Source organism: Chiloscyllium plagiosum, chromosome 7 (genome assembly GCF_004010195.1).
Source record: "Chiloscyllium plagiosum isolate BGI_BamShark_2017 chromosome 7, ASM401019v2, whole genome shotgun sequence".
Taxonomy (NCBI): domain Eukaryota; kingdom Metazoa; phylum Chordata; class Chondrichthyes; order Orectolobiformes; family Hemiscylliidae; genus Chiloscyllium; species Chiloscyllium plagiosum.
Genome location: NC_057716.1, coordinates 5,168,376 through 5,189,249, shown reverse-complemented (window position 1 = coordinate 5,189,249; position 20,874 = coordinate 5,168,376). Strand labels below are relative to the sequence as shown.

General features: G+C 39.7%; 1 protein-coding gene across 1 annotated transcript in view; it reads left to right on the top strand.

Moving 5' to 3' along the window:
* Nucleotides 1-20,874, top strand: part of dnah7 (dynein, axonemal, heavy chain 7) — a 414,399-nt gene that overhangs the window by 118,146 nt on the left and 275,379 nt on the right. Inside the window, exons 24-30 of the mRNA XM_043692898.1 lie at nucleotides 1,065-1,233; nucleotides 1,329-1,431; nucleotides 1,990-2,117; nucleotides 3,638-3,850; nucleotides 3,972-4,070; nucleotides 7,866-8,114; nucleotides 10,092-10,241. Of these exons, the coding sequence (XP_043548833.1) occupies nucleotides 1,065-1,233; nucleotides 1,329-1,431; nucleotides 1,990-2,117; nucleotides 3,638-3,850; nucleotides 3,972-4,070; nucleotides 7,866-8,114; nucleotides 10,092-10,241 (1,111 nt within the window). The remainder of the gene's footprint in view (nucleotides 1-1,064; nucleotides 1,234-1,328; nucleotides 1,432-1,989; nucleotides 2,118-3,637; nucleotides 3,851-3,971; nucleotides 4,071-7,865; nucleotides 8,115-10,091; nucleotides 10,242-20,874) is intronic.

Sequence of the window (20,874 nt, the reverse complement as noted above, 5' to 3'; positions counted from 1 at the left end):
TGTCATACTCTACTAGTTTCAGTTTACTGATCTGAAACTGACCATTTAACTCTATCCTCTATTTCCTGTAAACTAAACAATCCTAGCCTCAGTTTTCGAAACACTACCTCCTTAAATAATTCTATAAGGTTCAGCAAGCACAATTATCCAAATTGAAATCTGTATTTCCTCTTTATCTGGATATATGATGTTACTACTCTTAGTTGAAGATTCTGTGTAAGTTTCCCTCCTACAGACTTTTCAGGAACTTGCCTTTAACTATTTATGTTAGCTTTTATTTAATAAATGGTTTTACATTGGTATCTGGCAGAATTTTGGATGAGGTGGAATTGGAATGATTGTTCCAACAGAGCATTTTAACTGCTACAGTTTGCCCATGGGTTGTCTTTAAGCAAGTATTCTGGCTGGGTGTATGTAGAGGTAGAATCAGAGATGCACTGTCATAGCTGCAAAGTGAAAAGTGAAAGGAGACTGAGAGAAAACAAAATTTCTATCATCTGTCAAGTTGGCAAAAATAAGATGTTACTCTGTCATAACATCTTTACTTCCATAGTCTGTGACTTTTATGTTAGAAACTTGTATTTGTCTCTGAAAAGTTTAAGGCTACAAAACTCTATACAAAACTGTACACTGGGCAGCACGGTGGCACAGTGGTTAGCACTGCTGCCTCACAGTGCCAGAGACCCGGGTTCAATTCCTGCCTCAGGCATCTGTCTGTATGGAGTTTGCACAATCTCCCTGTGTCTTCATGGATTTCTTCCAGGTGCTCTGGTTTCCTCCCACAGTCCAAAAATGTGCAGGTTAGGTGAATTGTCCATGCTAACTTGCCCATAGTGTTAGGTGAAGGGGTAAATGTAAGGGAATGGGTCGGGGTGGGTTGCTCTTTGGAGGGTCGGTGTGGACTTGTTGGGCTGAAGGGCCTGTTTCCACACTGTGTAATCTAATCAAATACAGGAGTTTTACTTTTGAGTATAACTAAATTGGAATTGTTGTTATTGATATTTCTATTTACGTGTTTTGATGAGCTATGATATATATTCTTTTGGTTTTGAAAAAATGTCCAGAACATTATTTGGTGCTTTAAATCTCCACCTTGGAGGAGCACCTGAAGGACCTGCTGGCACTGGCAAGACTGAAACGACTAAAGACTTGGCAAAGGCTGTAGCCAAACAATGTGTGGTATTTAACTGCTCTGATGGACTGGACTACATTGCTTTGGGAAAATTCTTTAAGGTGTGTATGATATCAGAATAAAAATTCCTTGTAAATTAATTTTCATGTAGTAAATATTGATGAGTTTTTAATTGCAAACTTGCTTCTGATTTCAGGGATTGCTCTCCTGTGGTGCTTGGGCATGTTTTGATGAATTCAACAGAATTGATCTGGAAGTACTTTCTGTTGTTGCTCAGCAAATTCTAACTATCCAGAGAGGTTTGATAATTTAAGATTTTTCATGTATAAAGTATCAATAAACTTAGTCCATTCTCCTTTTTTACATGGTAAAAATGATGCAGTATAAGTTAGGGTACTGTCAGTTTTTGTTAATGGATAGGTGTTTTGTCACTTCAATATTTTGAACACTATTTTGTTGAATCCATTTTAAGTTACTATTTAATAGGAGGGTCATTATTATGATCCACAAACTTTTGATCTTCAATTTGCTTGCATCTTTCACAATAATTTTTTTTCCAGTTGCTAAATTAGAAACAGATCTGTTACATTTATTCTCAGCTTGAAGAATGAAACAGTGCATCTCTGATTGCAAGCTTTAAATTTCAATTTGCAATCCATAATTAACCTCAATTTAACTTGCTATGACATTTAAACATGAATAGCTGCAAATGCTATTAACCTCTGTTATTTTGACAGCAGCGTTTGTGAAGTAAATTAATGTGATTTTTTAAAAAATAAGGATTGTCAGGCAGTCTCATATTCATCAGTGACATTTTATGATATTGTTGACATTTTTATTCTCTTTCTGTGCTACAGGTATTGCAGCTGGGTCAGTTACATTGATGTTTGAAGGAACTGAACTGAGACTTAACCCAACCTGTGCTGTTTTTATTACTATGAATCCAGGTTATGCTGGTCGGTCTGAGTTGCCAGACAATTTAAAGGTATTTTTACATATTCCTTATCATGATTTGGGCTAATTAACACTGTTGTCAATTAATGCTTGTTATATGATAAATTGCTATCCTTCCATGGTCTTTCATGGTCATCCATGATGCTCAAAAATGTTCTAGATGTAATTCAGATGTATAATTTAAATATTGATATAGCTGCCAGAAAATTTTCACAAGTTTGATAATGCTTCCAAATTACATTTGGGGTTTCAACAAAATACTTCTGATTTTTGACAAGGATACAAAATTTGGTTGATAAATTTTGAATGAAGTTTTTACACTCAGTTTTAACCCTCTGTGCCTGCTGGATTTTAACATAGTTAGAGTCAAAAAAACTGCAGATGCTGGAATCCAAAGTAGACAAGCAGGAGGCTGGAAGAACATAGCAAGCCAGGCAGCATCAGGAGATGGCAAAGTTGACGTTTCGGGTATAACCTTTCTTCAGGAATGGAGGTGGGGCTCAGGAGATGGAAAAGTTGACGTTTCAGGAATGGAGTTGGGGAGCTACAGATAAAGAGAGGAGGGAGGGTTTTGGATGTGGAGAGGGGCTGAGTGATGAGGTAATGATAGGTGAACACAGATGGTGGATGCAACCTGGTTGGTCGATAGGAGGTTTGAATCCGGTTGGTAGCTGGAAGGAAGGATCAGTAGGTGGAATGGAAGGGAGGAGGTGGGGCTGAAAAGAGAGTCGTGGGATAGGTGGGAAGGTTATTTGAAATTGGAGAACTCAATGTTGAGTCCTCTGGCCTGTAGGCTGCTCAGGTGGAAGATAAGGTGTTGTTCTTCCAATTTGCGGTCTGCTTCACTGTGGCAATGGAAGAAGTTGAGGATGGACATGTCGGAGAAGAAGTGGGAAGGGGAATTGAAGAAGATAGTGACCGGGAGGTCAGGCTGAAATGCTCGGTGACTTATATATTGGTGTGCCATCTTAACCCTAATCTATTGTTCTAAGGAAGTGACAAATGCTGCCTCTTCAAGAAATTGGGGCAATTATTTACAAAAGAAGATGGGATTCTGATGATGCTCAATAGACCTGCAATTTTAGCCTTAATCTGAGAGGGAAGCATCTATGGTTTTTCTATATAAAGTCAAATGAGAAGAACTTTATTGGTCAGCTTCTTTTTAACTTTTCTTTGTGGTAGAGCAAAGTCCTCCTTCAGACTTCAAAAACCCTATCTCCAACCACAACCTTACACTTTCCTCCCTCCCCTTTCAGCTTTCTATACTGCAAGTTCCTCAGCTCCCACACAGAAGCTGGTTTCCACTCACATTTCCCACCTGTTCTGCATGGGCAGTTGGCTAGATACATGTGAATATTAAAGTCACTCCAACCTACTATTGTCAGGCTCAGCTGGGAATCTACCTGGAGTTTAAGGATTCCCTCTGGAAACACTGGCAGTTAAAATAGCTTCTATATCTCTAAATTTGAAATAGACTTGTATATTCTTGCACCGTATTTGCCAGGAATAAAATTTTAGTATTTCAATTATTGCTTTATGATTATATTCTAGGCACTGTTCAGAACAGTAGCTATGATGGTACCAGACTATGCCATGATTGCAGAGATCGTACTTTATTCTTGTGGATTTGTCAGTGCTCGACCTCTGTCGGTTAAGATTGTAGCTACCTACCGTCTTTGTTCAGAACAACTGTCTTCACAGCCCCATTATGATTATGGGATGCGTGCAGTGAAATCTGTCTTAACTGCTGCTGGAAATATAAAGGTAATGCATTGTTGTAGTTTTCCTAATGTAGGCGATTTGATGACAAAAACTTATTACACAACGTATATAATAAAATCTTTACAGTAAATGAATAACATTATAAATTCTTTATTGTATTTAGTTGAAATATCCAACAGAAAATGAAGAAGTTTTGCTTCTGAGATCGATTATTGATGTTAATTTGCCCAAGTTCTTGTCTCATGATTTGCCACTTTTTGAGGTAAAACCTTTTTCCTTGTTATTTATTTTAGCTTTGTTAATAAATTTATTAATTTTAAAACTGCAAAATGTTATTTTGCAATGTTAATAGCAAGCAAAAGGAGTGATTACTGTCAAATTAAAAATTTGGAAGAATACAATTTAAATATTCACTAGATTTTGTTTTGAACAGCTTTCTTTATATTAAAGGGCAGCATTTTAGTCGTACATAAAGCATACGCATCACTTACACAGTCTTTGCAGCATTCTTCAAAACTATCAATATTCAAACAAGAAGCAGTCCAATGTGAGCAGTGCTATGGCTTAAACATTTAGAACAAATCAGATCATTTGTCATGCTTTAACTTATGGTAACAATAAATAAGATGATGTAGTGTTTCATCAATAAGATAAAACACAAGTTAGGGTAATAGCGTGACTTAGGGTATTGGTTTGCCTGTGGCTGAAGAACTTGCATAATTTTTGTCATTGTGCTGTAGTGGGGCCAGTTTAGTTCCATAAATAAAGTTTAAGTGTATAAAAATGGATGGTACCATCTTCAGTAATTTACATTTTTGTTAACACTAAAAATAAACATTTGTTACCATGCATCGATATATGTGGCTGGCGGCCTTCATAGTTTGAAAAATTTGATTTTTAAAGCTAACAAGGTCAAAGCTAGTTAATACTTGGATGGAAGACTGCCTGGCACTAATGGGTAACTGTAGCTTGCACTCTTTAAGATACCGTTCAATAGTTATTTAGTTGCTTTGGTTCATTAGCTCCTCAAAAAACATTTTAAAAATGTACATCCAATTTATAAGGAGCTTTTCTGAAGGTGTAGATTCAAGTTCCACTTGCAACAGAGGTAAGTCATAATATTTCTGAACAGGTTGATTAAAAAATAGCTTTTTTCCCAGTTTATACTGGAAATTAATATGGGAGTATGGGCAGACTAAGCTAGATAGGAATACCTGTATTGGGAAAACGTAGATTTGGACAGAATATATTGAATTGTTTGAAATTCTGAGTGTTTGGGTAAATGGATAACATGGTTAAATTGTTTGACATGGCTTTTTTTCTAAACCATCCTTGACTTGAGTGTTCTCATTAAGGCCAGCTTAACATCCTCTTATTGAGCTTTACAGCAAAATAATTGAGCCTACATGATTTGCAGATATCTTTTTGCAGTTCTTCTACTATTCCTTTGGCTTCATTAAGACAACAATGGTTTAATTAAGCTTGGAACAATTACTTAAAATAAATTAAATGTGATGCTGGGGATATATCAGTATCACTAGAATGATATATAGAAACTAACCTTTCATCTCAAAAGTTCTTGGAAGTACTGTTTTGACAGAAGTCTGTTTTTGTCACTCTCACATGTTCCATTCAAGTATTTCTTGCCTGTTTTTTATACAATATGTGACAGTGGGTGGCGATAGAGGATTGTTGTACTGACAGGAGGCCTGTGATCACCAGTATGGAGCAAGGATTGATGCTGGGTCCACTATTGTTCATCATTTATATAAAGTTTGCAGATGATACCAAATTGGTGGCATAGTGGACAATGAAGAATATTATCTAAGAGTACAATGGACTTTTGATAACTGAGCAAGTGGGCTGAGGAATGTCAGATGGGGTTTAATTCAGATAAATGCAAAGTGTTACATTTTGGTAAGACAAATCAAGATAGGAATTATACAGTTGAGTGTAGGGCCTTGAGAAGTGTTATCAAACAGGGAGATCTACAGGTGCAGGTACATGGTTCCTTGAAAGTGGTGTTGCAGGTAGATAAGGTGAAGAAGAAACTGTTTGACATGCTTGCCTTCATTGGTCAGAGGATTGAGTACAGGAGTTAGTACATCATGTTATGACTATATAAGACATAGCTAAGGCCACATTTGGAGTACTTTGTACAATTTTAGTTCCAGTACTTTAGGATGGATGTTATTCAACTGGAAAGTGTGCAAAAAGGATTTACAAGGATGTTACCGAGACTGAAAGGTTTGCGTCATTGGGAGAGGTTGGGTAGGCTGGGCTTTTCTCCCTGGTGTGTGAGGCTGGGGAGTGATTTTATGGAGGTTTAAAACATCATGAGGGGCAGAGATAAGTTTTTTTTCCCCACGTTAGAGAAGTCTAAAACCAGAGGGATTTAAGGAGAGAGGGAAAGATTTGAAAGGGATGTAGGGGTCATCTTTTTCACACAGAAGGTGATGCATATATGGAATGTACTATCAGATTAATTGCTAGAGGCAGGTACAACTACAGAATTTTTTGCACCCTTTCCAGTTGAATAACATCCATCCTAAAATAGTGGAACTAAAATTGTACAAAGTACTGGTTCAATTAAGAGGCCTGGTCAGTACGAAGGAGTTGGACTGAGGGGTCGGTTTCCGTGCTAAATGATTCGATGACAACATCATTCTAGTTAGTCACCAACCAAACTAATTTTGTAGTGTCTGCTGCATGTTATACTCATTGCTTTCTTTAACCTCATTACAATTTTTGAATGTTCCATTGTCACTCACCTTTTCTTTTCCCTAATCTGCTTTTGTTCGCCATAATTTATTGACCTGTAATCTTCTGATGGCAACAATAGTGAATATTAAAATGTTCATTGCTGTTATACATCTGGATCTTGAAGTCCCAACCCACACATGTGTAACATTTACCCAGAAGATATTAAGTTCTAAAGTGCAAAATTATGCTTCCTAGTCCCATATAAAATGTTTCTGACACTAACTTTAGTGTCAGAGACCTTTGACCTGTCATCCATAACTTAAATCAAAATCTATGTGTGGACAATCCCACTGTTAATTACAAGATAGGACCTAGGTGATTAAGTGAGAGCTGTATTGGGAAGGTCTAAATAAATTAATGCTGTACAATTAAAATGCCTCTCCTTGATATCCCAAAGAACAAGTGCTTTCCTCAACAATTGATCCTTTACAAAATTTGGGTGCTCATTAACACTGCTCTGAATCTTCTGGTCTTCTATTATCCATTGAAATCTTGGACTTTCATGATTCCTCTGCTATAAACCACTCCATCATGTTGCCATTTTCCCAACTTTTTAAATGTTCCTGTGAAGTTACCTTGTTGTTTCATCTTCCATTCCTCCAGCTAAATGTTTTAATTTTCTCCTACAGGTAGTTTTTCTATAACGTGATGGTTGCGTTCTTGTGCAACCCTGCCTTTTTGAAAGGTTGTGCTTAAAGTGTTGGTAACGTAATCATGTTACAGCCAAGACATGTTTTAAAAGTTTGCGCTTTAGAAACAGTGTCCCCAATTCGTCAATCGCGTTACAGCAAATTTGTATTAATGAAACGTATGTTATAGCAGAATGACCTGTAATTAACACGGAGTATACTGTATAAATATTAATTACAGCTACAGAATTGTGTGCATATTTTGGGGTTTTTCCGTGAATGTAGTTTTACTGTGTAGTTCCTTTTGAATAAGCCTACCAACATAATGCTTCATGGTGCAGATTCTGAAACAAATATGCATAATTGTCTAATGATCCCCAGCAGGTATTGATAAAATCAACCATTTTAACTAAATCACAGATAATTCATTTGGTAAGTAAAAAATTCAATTAAAATGAGCTTTGAACTTGTAGAGATAAATCATCTGTCTCACAAAGCACAGTCAGTCTGAAAGAAAATTAATAGTCTCACAATAGCACATGATACATTGATGGTTTACTGCTTCTTTAAGCAATAGAACAACATAGATCTATTGAAATTGAAGTAATCAGCCAGAAATTTAACACCTATTATGCTATAGTAAATCTTTTTTTTAATATTGGTAGGGAATCACATCAGATTTGTTTCCTGGAATAAAACTACCGAAACCTGACTACCGTGTCTTGCTGGAAGCAATCAGAGAGAATTGTGAACACTTGAATTTGCAAATGACAGATTTCTTCTCACAAAAGATATTACAAATTTATGAAATGATGATTGTGCGTCATGGATTTATGATTGTTGGAGAACCATTTGGTGGAAAAACATCTGCTTATAGAGTCCTGGCTGGTGCTCTACATGATATTTGTGAAAAGGTAGAAATGAAATTTGGCATGTTGATTAGTATGTCTTCATTTATTTTATCATCATCAGTCAGTTGCATTTTATACTTTTTATTTTGAGCAAGCATGTAAACCAAATGAGCATTTTAATAACAGGTATACTAATAAATGTGTATTGATGTAGATAGATTTGGAGATGCAGGTGTTGGACTGGAGTGTACAAAGTTAAAAATCACACAACACCAGGTTATAGTCCAACAGGTTTAATTGGAAGCACACTAGCTTTTGGAAGGAGCGTCACTCCGAAAGCTAGTGTGCTTCTAATTAAACCTGTTGGACTATAAGCTGGTGTTGTGTGATTTTTAACGATGTAGATAGAGAACTGGTTGGCAGACCAGAAGCAGAGAGTTGGAATAAATGAATACTCTTCAGAGTGGCAGGCAGTGATGAATGGGGTGGTGCAGGGTTTAGTGCTGGGACCCCAACTGTTCACAATATACATTAACAATTTGGATGAAGGAATTGAATATTACATCTCCAAATTTGTAGACCACAGAAAGCCAAATAGCAGTGTGTTATGTGAGGAGGATGTGGGGTGACTTGGACTTACTGGCTGAGTGGGCAAATACTTGGCAAATGCAACATAATGTAGATAAATGTGAGGTTATCCACTTTAGTGGCAAAAATAGGAAGGCACATTCTTATCTAAATAGTGGCAGCTTAGGAAAAGATGAGGTGCATTGAGACCTGGGTGTCCGATTGGAACAGTCACCGCACGTTAGCATGCAGATGCAGCAGGCGGTGAGAGAAGCTAATGACATGCTGGCTGTTACAGCAAGAGGGTTTGGGTATAAGAGTAGGGATGTATTGCTGCAGTTATTCAGGGCTTTGGTGAGACCACACTTTGAGTATTGCGTGCAGTTTTGGTCTCCATGTCTGAGGAAGGGTATTTTTGCTATTGAGGGAGTCCAGCAGAGGTTCACCAGACTGATTCCTGGGATGACAGGACTAATATATGAAGAAAGACTGGGCTTGTATTCACTGAAATTTAGTAGAATGAGGGGGGATCTCATAGAAACATATAAAAACCTGATGGGACTGGACAGGTGAGATGCAGAAATAATGTTCCTGATGTTGAGGTAGTCCAGAACTAGGGGTCATAGTCTAAGAGTAAGTGGTAAGCCATTCAGGACTGAGATGAGGAAGAAGTGAATTGTGAAACTGTGGAATTCTCTTCCACAGGAAGCTGTTGGGGGCAGCTTGCTAGATATGTCCAAGAGGAAGCTGAATGTGACCCTTGCAGCTAAAGAGATCAAGGGATGTAGAGAGAAGGTGGGAGTAGGATACTGAAATTGCATGATCAGCCATGATTACATTGAATGGTTTTGCAGGCATGAAGGGCCAAATGGCCTACGCCTGGACCTATTTCATATGTTTCCATGTAAACTTCAAAATAGAACAGTGAAATTATTTATTTTAATTTCATCTACTTGTATGTATTTACAATATAATGCAATATAATGGAAACTGAATGAAGTGGCTAGTAAGCATCCCTTAAATGTTTTTTCATTTGCACTTGTAATACGAGCTTCACTAGAAATTGCCCAAGCTTAAAGGTGGTGGTGAGCCATCTTCTTAAACTGCTGCATTTCATGTGGTGTGCATCTATACAATGCTGTTAGATATTGAAAGTAACAATGAAGCAATGATGACATAGTTGCACGTTGGGATGGTGATTGACTTATAGATGGTGTTGACTGCATGTGTCTGGTGCTTTAATGAGAGAGTGAACTTTTCTAATTGTCATTGACAATTATTGTACATCAGATGCTGCTGTCCTAACATAGAATAATTATTAGTTTTGTCAAATAATGGAAGACAATGCTGTGAGATTGAGATTTTTCTATTATGTGCCATAAGAACATCTCACATGGCAGTAATTATCTAATCATAGCAGATTTTAACATGCTACTCTTACTGCAAAATCTCTACTTATTATCTTTTGTTTAGGGGCTTCTGGAAGAGAACAAAGTTCAAATCACAGTCATTAATCCCAAGGCTATCACTATGGGTCAGTTATATGGCCAGTTTGATAAGGTGTCACATGAATGGTCTGATGGTATTCTGGCTGTTAGCTACCGAGCATTTGCTGTTTCTTCTGTAAGTATTCGTGAATTATGTTAATATTCAGTTGTACAACCAATATTAAAGTGCTGCAATTAGTGGGAAGTTATGAAATTCTTGTACGAAAAATTCTAAGTATTTAAGGATATGCACTTTCAGAATAGAGTAACACTTCCAAATGGAAGTAAAAGTGTTAAAAATAAGACTAGAATTTCTACAGCACCCTTTACAACTTTAAGCTATTAGGCATGTTTGTTGTCCAATTCAGGTTGGCAGGTGGGTTCTTGATGTTGGAGTGCCAACTGCAGGCTTTCCAGCACTGAAGCAGCAACATGCTGCCTTCTCATGTGTGAAAGAGAGAAGGTGCCTCAATTTGGGAATGTGTGGTAATATCCACCCAATTTTATACCCTGAACTGTCATCATGGAGTGGGATCCCTGCACAAAGACGTCTGCCACTCAATCTAAAGGCAGGCAATCTGGAAAGTACTTAAAGCCTTCCTGAAGCAGTGGCCCCATAGTATGCCCTTGTGAAACTGCCTCTGTGCTGCTGTAGTCGTCACATTGCCTCGTGGGATCTAAAGCCAATCAGAGACTCAGGTAAATAGCTCAGGGGCTGAATGATGCCAGCATACTGACCTTTGAGCTTCCCTCACTATTTTTCCCATTCCCTCTACTTCAGCCATTATACATTTTTATTATTTCTTAAATGCTTCCAGGGCTTTTGTGTCCATTCTGTTGGTGGGGGCAGAGGGATGGGGTTGCAGAGTTGTCGGTGGAGGTTCTTAAAGGCAAGTTTAGACCTGTGCAGAATTTTAATATCCCTAAAAGTAATGTCGTATCAGGATTCTAGCACTCTTCCACATTTCACCTGAAGGTAAGCAATGAGCTATTGGGTATGTTGTCATTTATATATTCCAGTAAGTATTGCTATGAATTGTTTTTAGAAGCATCTGGTTTAACAGCCAAGGTATCTATTTGGAATATTGCGTGCAATTCTGGTCTCCTTCCTATTGGAAGGATGTTGTGAAACTTGAAAGGGTTCAGAAAAGATTTACAAGGATGTTGCCAGGTTTGATTTGAACAATGGGGAGTGGTTGAATAGGCTAGGGCTGTTTCCCTAGAGCATCGGAGGCTGAAGGATGACCTTATGGAGGTTTATAAAATCATGAGGGGCTTGGACAGGATAAATAGACAAGATCTTTCCCCTGGGGCGGGGGAGTCCAGAATTAGAGGGCCAAGACTTAAGGTGAGAGGGGAAAGTTACAAAAGAAACCTAAGGGGCAACTTTTTCACGCAGAGAGTGATGCGTGTGTGGAATGGGCTGCCAGAGGAAGTGATGGAGGCTAGTACAATTGCAACATTTAAAAGGCATCTGGATGAGCATATGAATATGAAGGGTTTGGAGGGATATGGGCCGGATGATGGCAAGTGGGACTAGATTGGGTTGGGATACCTGGTTGGCGTGGATGAGTTGGACTGAAGGGTCTGTTTCCATGCTGTACATTTCTATTACTCTATGACTCTATTTCTGGATGCGAGCAACACACCAGTGTTGAACAAGTGACAAGAAGGGCTTTGATCAGTAAAACTAAAGAGTTCTAACCCTGGCCAAAAGAGGGACTGCTGCTCAAAACACTTCTTCTCAGATTGTGCATCTTTGCTTGACCAATGGTTGTTAATGTCTTGGAAGTCATTTCATCTGTCTTGCTGTTCACTCATTTCCAATTGATTTTCTTTCTGCCATTCTTTATCTTGCATTTCTTGTGAACGTCAACACCAACATCAGCAGCTACTGCTGCCTTCACTTCCACCACATATTGAGTATCCACAGGGCAGAAGCAAAGACCAGAGAGAACAAGTTAAAAAGAGGTAAGAATCCAAATACGGGATCTATAAAGGCAGAAGATTAATTCACTTGGACATGTCTGAACCACAGAATGCTAAGCCTTTCATGGTAGTTTATTGGTGACAGCTTTCTGAAACAAGATCATCTTCCTAATGGCCATGTGTGCATGGTTAACTGCTTGTGCCCTTTGCTGAAGCATTACCCCTTTCCAATATCACTATTGCAGTTCTTACCTTAATTCAGGTCAGAATCCATCACCAAGTCACCCTTTATTTACACATGGAAAGTCCTTGACACTGATCCAGGTCCCTCAGAGCCAGCTCTCAGAATGAACAGAATCTCTGACACTTTTGTTTTTTTATTGTCAACCAGGGCTCCCTGATTGGACCAAGTTAATAGCCCCATTCAGGCAACTCCTATTCTATTAAGTTCACCTGGTTGACCTCGTTGCACTCACTGCATCCCTACCCTCTTTCAACGATCTGGGTTGTTCTTTTTTGTAGCACTTCCTGGGACATTTTAGTACCAGGTCAGGTTCCTCCAACTCTGCCTCTGATACGTAATGCACAGTAGCTCACCTCTTGTGCCAAGAGTCTCTCAGAAGAAATTAATTCTCTTTTTCAGGAGGCAAATATGGCGACATTTGCTGTGTCCATCTCAGATTCCGAGGTATCTTCCACACTTGATTGAGAGGGAGATCCTATGGGTTCTGGAACAGCCAGGCACATTTTGGTCCTGCACTTTTTGCGAGTTTGTAGCTTTCATATGGTCCATATCCTTGTGGAGGACTGTTACACCTACCTGAACTTTACACGTCAATGGACCTGACCTCATGCCAACCATGCCTCTTCCCCAAGCAAGGCCATTCTAATGGTTCCTACACCAAACTTCGTCCCCTAAATAAACTGTTTCTCTCAATTAGTGGAGTCTTGTGTCCGGCATTGGTGTTCCTGAATCCATTTCACCCTCACCCTCAGGTAAGATTAGATTTAGCTTGCCATGGATTCTTTGCCCCATTAACAGTTCTGCTGGAACTATCCCTGTAGTTGCATTAGGGATGCTTCTATGATCAAAGAGGAACTGGGGCGGTTTTGTATCTAGTGAAGCTGTAGACTATTTCTTTAAACTGGTCTTCAAAGTTTGGACTGCTTTTTCTGCCAGACCATTGGATAATAATGGTATGGAACTGTCCTTATATATCAAATACCATTTGACTTTAGGAAGTAGTCAAATTCCCTGCTGGTAAACAATAGCCTGTTATCTGTGATAGTTTCAGGAGTCCGTGTATTGCAAGAGATACGCACAATCTTTTTCTATCATTGTCCCCTTACTTGACGAATACACTCTATGTATGTCTAATCACTTTGCATGGCATTCACAATGACTATGAATATTGAGCCCATGAAAGGACCTGCATAGTTGATGTGTAACCATGTCCACACTTTACTCGGCCATTCACTCGAATGTGGGGGAGCTGCTGGCATAGTGTTTGTCCTTGTTGCCACTCTAGGCACTGCCCCACCAATGCGGCTATGTCTGCATCCAATCCTGGCCACCAGACATAACTTCTCACTAAAATCTTCATCTTGGAAATTGCTGGATGACCCTCGTGGAATTCAGCCAGTGTTTGGGGACACCTTTGCTCAGGATAATCACTTTTGCTCCTCATAATAATATGTCATCCTGTACTGTGATCTGGTCTCTCCAGGTTCAAGAAGTTCTCAATTCTGATTGTGATAGCCCTTTAATTACCTCCATCATCACCAGCTGTTTTGGTTTTACCACAGTTGGATCTTTCTGTGCCCAAAGTCTGATATTCTCAACTGTGACTGGAAGCATGTCCAGAAAATTTAAAACCACCACAGACTCTTCCAGTGGCGATACCACTGGTGATGGATCTGCCAGTGGGAGATGGCTGAATGTGTCTGCATTTGTTACTTGGCCTACCAGACAGTGTTCGAACTTGTAATTATATACACTTAGTCTTAGAGGCCATAGCTGATTTAGCCTGAAGCTATGGATGGTGCAGCATAGTCCTCTTTAAGTAGACCTAATAGGGGTTTGTGGTCCATTATTATAATAAAGGTATCGGTGGAACTTCCTGACTCCAAATATGACAGCCAAGCCTTCCGTCTCTATCTGGCATATTTATGCTCTGAATTCATATGCTATAGGGAGTTCCTTTCCATTCGGCTACTTATGAGCTAATTGTACTCCAGTGCTGTATGGGGACGCATGATCTCGCTTGAGATCATAGTGTGCCAACACTTTAGAGGATGACAACTGTTTCTTCACTTCCCTGAAAGCTATGGCTAAGCAACATGACCATTTCCAAGACTGACAATCTTTAAAGAATTGATGCAAAAGTCCCAGGATGGAGGATAGGTTATGTATGAAATTTCCATAATAATTCATCACCTCAAGAAAACACCTAAGCTGTGGTACAGATGTGGGAGCCAGACACCTTTGATTGTCCTCACTTTATCTTCCAATAGGTGTAACTTGATCTCGTTGACTCTGTTACCCAAATAGTTCACTAGGGGTGACTGGAATACACATTTTTCCTTCTAAGGCATACATTTGCCAGGGAGAAATGTCTATGAACTTTGTCCAAGTTCTTTAAGTGTTCTTTATTGGTCTTCCCTGATATTACTATGTTATCTAGATAAATGCCAACATGCAATAGGTGTTGTAAAATGTTCTCCAAAGTCCAAACTTACACAGCCTGATAATATCCCAAATGGCAAACTCATGTATTGGTACAAACACTTCTGGGTATTAATTGGGAATTCTCACCTAACTGTAATTGCAAGTATACATGGCTCATGTCAAGCTTTGTGAAGGACTTCTCCCCCCACACCCCCCCCCCCCACCCCCAACCAGCACTGTGTATAAATCCTCTATGCAAGGGATTGGGTATTTATCCAGCTGTGAAAAGCAGTTTACCGTTTGCTTAAAATCCCAACAAATGTGAACTGACTCATCGGGCTTCACAATAGTTACCTTCAGTCATACCATTCCACAAATTGGACTGGTTTGATGATTCTTTGGCTTTCCAGCCTTCTGATTTCTGCCTCTACTTTTGCATGTAAGGCAAATGAGCCCTTGCAGATTCATGGATTTGCTTCTTGGTCAACATGTGAGGTGGCCTTGGCCCCTTTGATGGTTTCCAGTTCTTCCTGAAAAATATCCAGGTATTTAATTAGCACTTCACTCAGCAGCCAATTTCTGATCAAAAAATGTTGAGCCAATATAGGTGAAACTTTTTTGACCAATTTTGCCCCATTAAGTTTGGTCCAAGCCCCTTACTACAATCAGTGGTAACTGAACAAGTTGCTTCTTGTAATAGACTAGAACTGAAGTTGTACCCTTAAGCTGTAAAAGTTCCCTGGTATAGGTTCTCAGTCTGACCGAGGTCTTGCAAAAACTTAAGGGTTGTAGACCTGAGTGAATTTTGTCTGGTCTACCAGTGATAAGACTGGTTCTGCAGTCACTGAAACAGATGCACTGCTATAGACCTACATTAGAGCCACAAAGATGTCCAGCATGGATTTAGAGCCTTTGGTCCAACTTGTCCATGCTGACCAGATATTCTAAAGTAATCTAGTCCCATTTGCCAAAATTTGGCCTATATTCCTTTAAACCCTTCCTATTCATGTACCCATCCAGATACCTTTTAAATGTTATAATAGTACCAGCCTCCACCACTTCCTGTGGTAGCTCATTCCATATATGCACTATCCTCTGCATCAAAAAGTTGCCCTTTAGGTCCCTTTTAAATCTTTCTCCTCTCACCTTAAACCTATGTTGTCTAGATTTGGACTTACCCACCCCAGGGAAAAGAGCTTGCCTATTCACCCTATTCATGCCCCTCATGATTTTATACACTTTTATCTGGTCACCCCTCAGCCTCCGCGATCCAGTGGAAATAGCCCCAGCCTATTCAGTCTTTCCCTATAGCTCAAATCCTGCAACCCTGGCAATATCTTTTCTGAACCCTTTCAAGTTTCACAATATCCTTCCAAAGCAGGGAGGTCAGAATTGCATGCAGTATTCCAAAAGTGGCTTAACCAATGTCCTGTACTGCTGCAACATGACCTCCCAACTCCTTTACTCAATGTACTGACCAACAAAGGAAAGCATACCAAATGCCTTCTCACTATCCTACCTACCTGCAACTCCAATTTCAAGGAACTACGAACCTGTGCTCCAAAGTCTCTTTGTTCAGAAACACTCCCCAGCACCTTACCATTAAGTGTGTAAGCCCAGCCCTGATTTGCCTTTCTAACATGCAGCACCTCACATTTGTCTAAATTAAACTCCCATCTGCCATATTTCAGCCCATCGGCCTATCTGATCAAGGAAGAACCATGTGACAATTTAACAGGATGTTTATTTTGATTGGTTCTGATTTGGATGATGCTATGCAATTTAGCTGTTCCATACCAGATGTAATGGACTTTCCTGGGTGTGCACTCTCTTGGATATGGCCTATGAGTCCTCTTACTCAATTTAGGTCTAGTGGGACTCTTTTGTTGTCTCGTGTCCACATAATGGAAGCAACTACAATGGCTTGATGGGCCAGATCCTGAAGAAAATTGTGACCGTTTGGCTAAGGCTTGGCTTTGTTTTGAGGTTTTGCTGTGGGCTGATCTGGAGTCTCTGTTCAGGATATGTCCTCAATGAGGCTATGCAGTGCCTTCACTCAAGTGGTGTTTCTCAAATTCATTTGGCCTGGCGAGGGTGTCCACTTTCATCAGAAAATCCTGCAACTCATATGCTCCATTTGTTGTATTTTTCAATCATAAAGACAGTGCCTGTTTGAAGTCCAGATGGGTTACAGCTAGTAGGTGCTTTTGCATGGTTATACCATTAATCCCACATACCAAATGGTCTCTCAGCATCTCATTAAGGGTTAAACCAAAGTCTTATGTCTCTGCCAGTCATCTTAACCTAGTCAAAAACCTGACGTGGATTCTCCTGGTTCTTGAATTGCTGAATAAAATCAATAGTGTCTCAGAATTAGAGGACGCTGGGGTCGTAATACTTCCTAACTAAATCTGCAAACTCATGAAAGGTTTTAGTATCTCCTGCCTCAGGGAAAGTCAGAATCCTTATACCCGAAAAAGCTGCCGGTCCACACGCTGTCAGGAGAATTACTCCTTGCTGCTCATCTGCCCCAATGTCATTTGCTTGTAAAATTAATGCATTCTTTCCACATACTGGATCCAGTCTTCGACAGCAGGATTGAACATATCAAGGTTCCCAAACAATTGCATGAGGCCAGAAATGCTTACCACAGCTCAAAGATGATTATTGTGAGTGAATTTCTTCAGGAATGTGCTTTTCTCTCGTTGTTCCAGAAATAACTCCTCAGAGGTTGTTATCCTGTCACCAAGCCACCCTTTATTTAATGTGGAGAGTCCTTGACATTGATCCAGCTCCCTCACAGCCAGCACTCAGAGTGACACTCTTGTTTATATCTATCAGCCATGGCTCCCTAATTGGGCCAGAGCAACAGTTGAATCAGAGAACTTGTATTCTATGAGATCCACCTGGCTGATCGCATTACAATCACTACGTTTTCTATGTATCAAAACTATGTGCTTCTCCTGCAAGAGGGAAAGGTATAGAAAGGATGAGGGAGAGAGTGAGTAGACATTCAAGGTATCTTATTCTACACAGAGTTGTGCAAGGAGGTCAGAACATGGAAATTGACCCCTGAAAATGTTTTGGCTTTAAAATGCCGTGGATTCTTGAGGTCCTGGGTCCTTTTCGGTGTACTTTCTCCAATTTGAAGGGATCACATGTCTGCTGACATCCTTGGCCATATCAGTCCAGCCTGCTTGGTTAGAAAAGCTGTTCTCTTCCTCCAATTCTGAGCAAACATCATCTCACTACAGTCCCTCGGATTTCACAGCAGGACTTCCAGGAAAGAGAGAGAACCCTGGGAGCAGCCCACCTAGTTATTCTGTACATTCCTGTTATTGCTGTAATCTTAAAAATGCATTTACAATTGAGCTTTTGTGATTCAGGACAGTATCCTCTCAATTATAACTCTTTCAGTTTGACAGATCTGATATGTAGTCACCACCACCTACTCTGATTGGTCATGAAACAAGGAAACAAGACGCTAATAATGTGTATTAATTAGAGTGACAGTAAAGTCTGCTGAAGATTTCTGCCAAGACCATTCTGAATATTCCAGCTTGTCTGTGTTGACTCTTCTTTCCTTTCTTAACCTAACCTCAAGCATTTTCTCTCCCAAAGTTACTTATCCTATTCCCAGCTGATGTAATTTGCATTTTGTTTAATTCACACTTGCATAAGATTGTCTGCAGAATATTCAACTTCGAAAAGCAGTACAGCAAACTCATAAATATCTAGATGTACCGAGATCAACAACTGCTTTGAGCAGCAAAATAGAGAGAAAATAATGGACAAGCTGATACCTGAAAGAAGTTTTTTTCGATTCAATTCCATTCCCTACAGTATGAAAACAGGTCCAACAAGTTCACACCAACCCTCCGAACAGCAATCCACCCAGACTCATTACCTCACCCTATACTCGCCCCTGACTAATGCACCTAACACTATGGGCAATTTAGCGTGGCCAATTCATCTGAACTGCACATCTTTGGATTGTGGGAGAAAACCAGAGCACCCGGAGGAAACCCACGCAGACACAGGGAGAATGTGCAAACTCCACACAGACAATCGCCTGAGGTGGGAATCAAGCCCACGTCCTTGGTGCTGTAAGGCAACAGTGCTAACCACTGAGCCACTGTGCCACCCCAAGTTTGGAATCTCCATTTGGCATGTCTCTTCATCTCAGTGTCCAGTGTAAAAGCAAAATGCAACAACAACTGTTCATTGAAAATTCAAAATCTACAAACTTTGCCACTGTGGCACACTGTGTCAACATTTAAATAGTTGGCCTTAGATTAATCTAATACCTCGAGGACTCTAAGAACATCAAAATTCAATTGCCTTTACCTTCCTGCGTGAATTATTAAACATTTTTCCTCCCTTTTTAAACTTATTACCTATGTTTGAGTGTTTTTTTGCTGTCATATTTTTATTATGTTTTTGGGATTAGTAGGAAATAAAACTCCTCTTTGTTATGTTCAAGAAGACTTATAATTTGCCCCCTTCATTTTGACTTAGTTAATTATAGTTTCATTGCAAAGTTATAGCTACATTCCAAAAAACAATTAAGAACTGTTGCTCAGACCAAGATGGGTTTAAGAAAAATGGATTCTGGATTAGTGGTACTGGAAGACTCACCTATTGTACTCTATGCTACTTTCTCCCCACCCCCACCCTCCTCTAGCTTATCTCTCCACGCTTCAGGCTCTCTGCCTTTATTCCTGATGAAGGGCTTTTGCCCGAAACGTCGATTTTACTGCTTCTCAGATGCTGCCTGAATTGCTGTGCTCTTCCAGCACCACTAATCCAGAATCTGGTTTCCAGGATCTGCAGTCATTGTTTTTACCTTAGAAGAGTGGAGCTGATTTTTCCCCCTCTTTGTCTCGTCATAACACTTCCTAATGGAGGACTCTGATCTTCTGAATTTTGAGTTAAGTCCCATCTTCATATGCCTTAGTAACTATGTCGACACTTCTCTGGATATCTTACTGCAGGATCATCAGCCTGGATGATCTTAGTTTTTGATTGATGTTGTCTGAGATAAAATTGTTTCCTGCCTATTTGATAAATAAGCTGCAGTGCAGCAGGGACCTTGTCTCTGGTTAGACATTCTATGACATCGAGGAAGATAAAATGAAAAATTGTGGAGCCTCATTTTGTTTGATTCTTGACCTAACCCCCCCAAGTTATCAGTGATAGATCTGTGTCGAAGGATCACCATTTTCACATCATCATGAGGGAGGCAAAAGGTCATGACACATTTCATAGGAGACCCATACTTTTGCATAAATATCCAAGAGTCCCCCATGACTTAAGAGTTGAAAGAAGTTTTTCAAGTCAAAAAATGCTATTTAACCATTTTTGTGTTGCTCATAACTTTTATTTTTGTTATCAAGCATTGAAAATCATATCGGCTATACTGCTTGATGGCTAAACTCACACTGAAATTCAAAGGGTAGCTATTTGATTTGTAATTTGTTTTGCTTCAAATGTGATCTTGGAAAGATCTTCCCTGAGGGGGAGAGCAGGAAGATGCTTCATTTCCACAATTGGATTTATTCCCTTTTATGGAAATTATTACAACTTTTGATTTTGAAGCTCTTGATCATTTTGGATTTCCTCTTCATTCTAGATGTACAGGCTGAGGACGTGAAGCTGTAATATTAATTCCTCTCTTCTGTGCTTAAAGATTTTAGTGGGTATTCTATCATCTCCTGCTGCTATATTGTTTTTCATATGTGTGATCGTTTTCATCGTCTCTACAGGGATTAGCAGAATTCCAAGTTCAGCTAGAGTCATAGAGATGTATAGCATGGAAACAGACCCTTTTGGTCCAACCCATCCATGCCGACCAGATATCCCAACCGAATCTAGTCCCACCTGCCAGCACCCGGCTCATATCCCTCCAAACCTTCCTATTCATATACCCATTCAAATGACTTTTAAATGTTGCAACTGTACCAGCCTCCACCACTTCCTCTGGAAGCTCATTCCATACATGTACCACCCTCTGTGTGCAAACGTTGCCCCTTAGGTCTCTTTTATATCTTTCCCCTCCCACCCTAAACCTATGCCCTCTAGTTCTGGACTCCCTGACCCCAGGGAAAAGACTTTATCTATTTATCCTATCCATGCCCCTCATAAACCTCTATAAGTTCACCCCTCAGCCTCC